The sequence below is a fragment of the Phytophthora infestans genome, genomic scaffold (assembly GCF_000142945.1).
Source record: "Phytophthora infestans T30-4 supercont1.121 genomic scaffold, whole genome shotgun sequence".
Classification (NCBI taxonomy): Eukaryota; Oomycota; class Peronosporomycetes; order Peronosporales; family Peronosporaceae; genus Phytophthora; species Phytophthora infestans.
In genome coordinates, this window is record NW_003303638.1 from 134,064 (window position 1) to 141,326 (window position 7,263).

Sequence of the window (7,263 nt, forward strand, 5' to 3'; positions counted from 1 at the left end):
TGTAACGTAAACATGTATGTATTACTAGTTCGCGTAGCCACTGCGCTCAGCTTTGATAGTCAGCGGCATAAAGTGGTGTCCGCATACGTCGAGTCTCTCTTCACCGGAAGTGAGGCGACAATTGCTCGCGCTAGTTCCCTTTATTTAGACATCTTGAATCATGCCTCAAAATCACTATCCGAGATGGCATCGAAGACCCACTGATCCACTTCTTCGTCCGTGTCGACGGCCAGCCACTCTCCCTCTGCACACGAAATAGTAGTTCATTACATCAAAGCTGAATAGAGCATGACTGGTAGGCCTCTGACGCACCGCTGCACGTTTCCCAGCCCTGCATGTCCTCTGCAAGCCGCTCTGCCTGCGAGCGTGATGGTTTCTTCTGCGTCGTCTTCATTTTCTTTGCCTTCATTTTGGTGGTAGACACGGCTGTGCGCGTCCTCTTCTTCCCCTTTCCCACAGCCATAATCGGTGACCACATATGCGTACGCTGCGCGTGTCGAATTGGCCGCGATGCTGCTGAACGTGCGTCATGTTGTTTAGACTGAGCATCCGCAAGTTCACTGATCTGCGAGAGCACATTCAGCTGAGACGTGGGCGACAGCCGAAGCTCTCTGCGTGTGTTTTGCAAGCAAAACTTTGTATCTGAGCCTGCACACACATCGATTTTGTATGATCAGCGTTGCCAGCAGCCCCCCCCCCCGCCGCCACCTGCCACATACCTTGAGCTGATCCTTGTCCAGAACACGCCTCATTTGATATCTCCACCGTCTGCTGCATCAGCGGCTGTCGACGGTCCTCCATTGTAGCTGAGTGGATCCAAATGCACGGAGACAAGAGCGAGTCTTCATCGCCCAGCACCGTCTCGGAATCACTGCTAGTTGTGCTGGGCATATTAAATACTGTACGAAGTTGAAGATAGCAAACCGTACTTAAAAAGAGAATCCCGATCAACGCTTTTCGCAATAAGCCACAATCGCATTTGCCACGACTATGGAGCTGCGTTTCCGGGGCAAGAAGAACGCTGAGGACGCGGATACCGTCGGCTTTTGGTAGATGTCAAAGGCAGCGAAGTGTATGTCCTAATTGTTCATGAAGTTTCTCACTGTGTTGCATCTTTGCAGGCTGTGCGAGGGCCGGAAGAAACGTCGCGTTGTGGGCAACAAGACGCAATCGTTAATCTCGGCTGCGACCGAGTGGGAACTTAACCAGGTGCTGGAGAACACGGATCTGCAGTTTATGAATGAGTCCACGGGGCTTCTGGTGCCTCGTGATGAGGAGATAGGCAAGTTTATCTCGGAGCGCGAAGTAGTGCGGCTCTGCTCGATGGCGGAACTGGACGCGCTGCTAGAGAAGTTCGCCACACGCGATCAGGATGTGGCAGCGGAAATGATGAACCCCAAGGGTACGACACCAATCGGCGCAGCCCTGTGAGACTCTTTGCCTTTGATTTTTTTCTAGCTAAAGGCTCGATCCTGACTGTGAACGCATGATTGCTCCAGGTCCCGACTTAAGAAGATGAGTGTTACCAATCCGACGTTGAAGAAGCTGCAACAGACGCTGGATGGGCACACGAGCCCCCATTCCGCGACCAAATGTAGCGAAGCCGATGCGCTGGACCAATTCCCAGAGGTGGATCCGATCTTTGAGAGCGGGGAGATCGAAGAAATTACTGGAGACTCTGGAAATCAACCGATAACGTGTGATATGTGTGAAGTGTCATGGCCTGGTGATGCTTCAGAAAGTATGTATCGGTGGATGAAGCTGGGGATTGTCACGCACCAAGGCTGTGCGCAGTTCACTGCGGATGTATTGGCGCAACATCCCGATATCATAACTCGTGAAGAGTTTCTGAGCATGTCCAAGACTCCAGTGTCGAGTCTGAATAAGCCTGGCACTTTCCACGTAACGGTGCATCGTGCAATGGAACTTCCAGGGACGCAGATAATTGGCAAGCAGACGCCTTATGCCAGGCTATCGCTGCTCCCTTGGAAGGAGCCAATGCAGACCAAACCCGTTGAAAATGGTGGCCGTAATCCAGTGTGGATCAACACACATGATAACGCGATGCAGTTTTCACACATGTACAACAGCACTATCACACCAATCCCGCTACTGGAAGTCGAGGTGTATAATTACAACTACCTTGCTGACGACCAGATTGCTTGCACGCTGGTGGATATGAGTCCGTTACTTCGATACCCTAACATTGAGGCCAAGAGATGGTTTACGCTGTCTTCTCGAGCCCTGCTAAGCCAAAGCACGGGTCAGCCCAAGGTTATGCTTGCGATCGAGTTTGTACCGACCGAGGGGGAGATCAGTACAACCAACGCGCACAAGTTTCGTGTCCATCAGCTCAAAATCATTGGTCTTGCGATACCGATTTGCGCAGTGTGTACGTCACGACTGTGATTATCAAGATTATTTTGACTGCTCATCTGTGTGTTGCGTTGCATTTTAGGCGACCGAACAATTATGAATGCGCTGAAAAATATCTGGGGTTATCGATGTGAGCTGTGCGGGATTGACGTGCACAAAGGCTGCATGATGAAAGCTACAATTCAGTGTGAATGTGTTGCCCAGGAATTATTAGGCGCAGATCAGGAGGAAAAAGAGCGCGGAGGAATCAACTTTCGCGTATTGAATGATGGCGTTTCGCGTCCATCCGGAGAACTTTTCGTGACTTTCCGCGGCTTACACTTGTGCACTAAACACTGTCGGGACGACTTCCACGCGAAGAACATTTTTGAAGGGGACTCGTATTGCCGTCTTAACTTCGACGGTATCGTGCATGAGACCAGCCCAGTACTGAAAAGTGCCGACCCAATGTACATGGAGCACTTGTGCTTTAAAGTCCGTCACCCAAACTCGATCTTTCGCATCTATGTGATCGATTTCAACTCGGATCAGTGCATTGCACAACTGGATGTTTCACTCTTCCAGCTTCTTCAACGCGAAGCTGACAAGTTTATTCGCACGAATTCCGTGCTGATGAAGTTGCAGGACCCACTTCGTCACTTGAGCCTGAACAATGAGGCGAACCAAGCGGCAATCAACGATTCGTGGACTGCGTTGCCAATTCTGGGCGACAAAGACCATTACAAGCTATCGCCACCCCCGGGATCGAAACAGCAACTAGGTGAGAATCTTGGCTTTGTGCTCATCGATTTGGAATATGTGGAACACAAAGAAGACTTGCTGCGCGTCCGGGTGGACAACGACTCTTCTCTACTTGAACGGGAGGAGAAGGAGTTCTCGGTGGAATCGCTGCGGATTACAATCGAGCGGTTTGGACGGGCAGTGAAGCTTTTCCAGGGGATTGATGCTGAATATGCCAGCGTCATTTCATGGAAGAACAAGAAGAAATCTGCAGTTTTCTTTACTGCGTTCGTGTACGGCTGTGTGTTTGCCGACCTGGAGTACGCCTTGTCGTACGTATTTGGAGGAATCCTCTTGTATATGCTATATCGTCTACATCTGCGTCTAGAAGGGGCTTATGTCGCACGTTGGGTTGGATATGAAGAATATGAACGTGAACTCGAGGAGGCGCAGAAGCTGTACAGACCACTGGCGGACTTGCACGTTGCTGTTCACGAGGCACACCTCTCCGAGAAAACGGACAGTCTGCTTATGGAAAGTCAGTCCCATCTGAAGGACGTTTCATCCTCGAAGCTTGGCTTCTACGTTCGTATCAAGTATCGCCCCAACGACAAGAAGTCGGAGACGGGCGACATGGTTTTAATTCCTTCTGGCTACGATGAAACTACTATCGCCTGGACGAATGTAGTGGGGAAAAGCCGCAAGCCGACGTGGCGCAAAAGCTCTCTTTCTTCTTTCGGATCCATACCTCCTGCGACAATCCGGAAAGTGCTTCCGTTCCGAAATTCCAACATTTCTTGGCGTCATGATCCTCGGACCTGTAAGTGCGATCAATGCTCTGCATACCAGCGAAACTTGAAAGAAGAAGGGCATGAGTCTGTTTCCTGTGGTGTCGATCACCATGCCTACTACTTTCCGATCCCACAAGCGTCTAGGAAAAACTTTTCTGGTCGTGATGATCTGGTGCCGTGGTCGTCTTTTCCTGGTCTTTTGCAGTTCGACTTGTGTATTTCATTGAGCGGTGAAGCGAAGGAGACACCAGATTTAGTAGCTGCGAGTGCTACGATCCCGCTTCATAGTCTACTCAAGCGAGGTGACAACTCGAGTGAGATGCTCCTTCCGCTGTCTTCTTTTTCGGTTGCAGACGATTCCGTGGATTGCATTCCACGAAACTCGGGGAAGTCAGAGAACGATTATATGCTAGTGCGTGTTGAGTTTCGGGTCCCTGAAGGAAGTAAGATGCTCTCGAGTGATAAGCTCTTACTCAACGACACGTCGGAGCGAAAGGAATTGATACCTGTCCAGCCAGCGATTGCACGGAAAAAGCGTCCTGTTAGTCATGTTGACCGCAGCTTTTCCGAGTTTGTGTGCGAAAGCATGGTCGAGAAAGAAAAGTCCAAGATCATCGGAGCAAACCTCTTTGACGCCTTTTGGAAAGTGAAAGACACTGTCAGACAGCTGCAGAACGAGATTGGCCGTGCGTGTGGAGCTCTAGCATGCGCTGAAAATCTTTTGAACTGGACCCATCCATGGAAAACGGCAACTGCTTTGGTCGTGTTGGCGATAATGACGCTCATTTTTTCGGTTATTCGAGGGCGTTGGGCAATTCTTCTATTTGGGCTTACGGAATTTGGTGCGGTGTTTGTGGACGATGCCCCAACTAGCAAGCGCGTTCGAAAAGTTCTGTGGAATTACCTGTCATCGCTCCCTACAGACCAGGATTTAATTGATCTGTATGGACCTGAGCGTACTGTGTACATGAAGCAGAGGAAGAGGCAGCAAGAAGACGACGAAGAAACGGCAGTCCGTCTTCGCTACCACGCGCTGTGGATTGGCAATATTTCATCGAAGCTCGAGGGAGATCACTATGCTAAGGTGCTTTCATCCCGCCATGCCAAGTTGTCTTGTACTTCCTTGCTGATGCTGTTTACGTACTGCTTTTATGTTCTACTAGACCTACTTCATGGTGTATCGCCCGTATCGCTTTTTAATGTGGAAAAGTGAAGATGACGCTGAAGAGGGCTCTCCTCCGCTGCAGCAGCTCGTGGTTGGTGCTATTTCCATTGATAACATGAGTTGGAATGATGTGCTTACTTGAGGGTTACTGTTCTGGCGCGATGACAGTTTGAAAAGCCACAAGCTGTCATCGACAAAAGCGATGACAAGGCATTCACTTTCAGCGTGTCGGGAGTAAGAAGTTCTGGTGGCGAAGGTGAGAGAAAGCACTAGCGGAAATATTGCCCCTCTCCCCCGATAACCATGCTAACCGCTTCATCTTATGTAACTGTGCTCGACAGAAGTCCGAGTGTTCAAAATGGAGTCTTTGGAAATGAAGGATAGTCTCTTGGATACTATTCGCCAGAGCTTCAAAGTGTAGCTTTCCAGTGGCCGCGCTTGGGAAATTCTCGATAAAAAATCCGGTTTCATTCTCCTACTCCCATAACATCGCTATATGCCAGCGTCATAATTCTCTGGATTTAAATCCATAGTTGTTACAACGACCTGAACGGAGGTCTGAATTCTTAAACCAAAGCACCTTTTACACATAGCAAATTTTGATGGGATAATTTTTAAATTAAATCTTAAAAAAATTTAATTTAAAAATTATCCCATCAAAATTTGCTTTCGTCAAAATGGAATTTATTTAAAAAAAATTAAGATATCGAAAAGAAATAAAACCTGAAAAAAGAAAAAATGATAAAAAAAAAAATAATAATATATTATTAAATTTATTATTTAAATCGAAAAAACTTCATCAAAAGGTTGCAATCATTTCATATCGGAAGACGATGTCGCTTGTAACTCCGTCCACCTCGAGCACAATGATGGTCACTCATACTAGCGACATCCTGCGGAGTTACGTTGGACTCTATTTTTATCTTTCGTTTAATAATGGAGCTCTCGTAGAATCAATCTACACATAATGGCACGACCTCATTGGTTTTATCAAAAGCGCATTCCTAATCTAAATATCAAAAATCGCCCAATTCTCTGGTATGTACTAGAACGTACCTAAAAACGGCACCATAACTGTTGCACTGTCCCAAAATGTCTTCAAAAATGGAATCTTTCACGTGAATGCGCGGCTTACTGTGAGCTTAGTGCTGAATCCACGCGGCTTAGTAGGCACTAATAAAACCGAGAAAATAATGATAAAAGCTTAGGACAGAAATATTCCCTCCGAGAACGCACAATGTAAAGCAAGCGACGCTCGATATAGAAACAATATATCATCTAGGTCTAAACCAATAGTAGACAAGGCGAGAACGATAACGTCTAGCACAAAGCCGACAAAAAATGCATACTTAGTACTCTATCGTTTAGCCCAAATTTACTTCCTTGAACAAGCTATAGCTCTACTGTGACGACTGGTGAGAGCACGGCGCAGAGGAACAGCGACGAGGAACGAGTCGCGAGGCGAGGAGCAAAGCGGAGGAGGGCGGCGAGAGTCCAACGATGGGGACTTGAAGGTAAGGCGTAGAAGGCTACTGATGTGCCTCGAAGAAGGTAAATTGGAAAGTGAGATTGAAATGATTAGTTGTTTGTCGGCTACGAGGAAGTGCTTGTTAGCAATCCCTTGGTATCCTATGTAAGTATATGCATTTCACTGTACTAGATTCTAAGTAGTCCTTGAGTCGAATCTTGAAGTAGCGTAGCGTAGTAGTGAGCCGCGGTTCATTTGAACCGGGTCAGAATCTTCATAGTGAATTCAAATGAAAAAGAATGACTGTCATTGAAGTTCCATGTTTGGCAATACTCGTCCAAGCATGGTGATTGCCTTCCGGTCAGGCGTGTGTCTGCCTGGCCGCTCATTGGCAACTTAAGAAGACAGTTGGCAGTCAGCAAAGACAATGTAATGTAATGTATTACATTTATCGCGTAGCCTACATACTCCGTGCTAGACTCTATATTGCTAGTCAGCGGGGTATAAAAATGTGGTGAAGTGCTTTCTCAGAAATAAGAGAATGGACCTAACGCGGGGTCACTATCCCGAATCAGTGACAATTTCAAGTGATTAGAGAGGATTTGGGTTGTCCGGCGCGGATGCAAGTTGTCTGTGGTGGATTAGCCATGACGAACAACACCCCGTATGAAATGACGATGGATCTGGTATGAGTGATGTACGGGAAGGCAAGATCCACCAAGACCTATCTCGGATCCACCCTT

At 47.7% G+C, this 7,263-nt stretch overlaps 1 protein-coding gene across 1 annotated transcript; it reads left to right on the top strand.

Moving 5' to 3' along the window:
• Nucleotides 1-990: 990 nt before the first annotated feature.
• Nucleotides 991-5,194, top strand: PITG_19750 (uncharacterized protein; the record flags this gene model as incomplete). The annotated part of the gene is made up of 6 exons (XM_002895919.1): nt 991-1,049; nt 1,122-1,427; nt 1,500-2,392; nt 2,459-4,201; nt 4,283-4,971; nt 5,051-5,194. 6 exons carry the CDS (start codon nt 991-993, stop codon nt 5,192-5,194), a joined length of 3,834 nt encoding a protein of 1,277 aa, XP_002895965.1.
• Between the last annotated feature and the right edge of the window lie 2,069 nt (nt 5,195-7,263).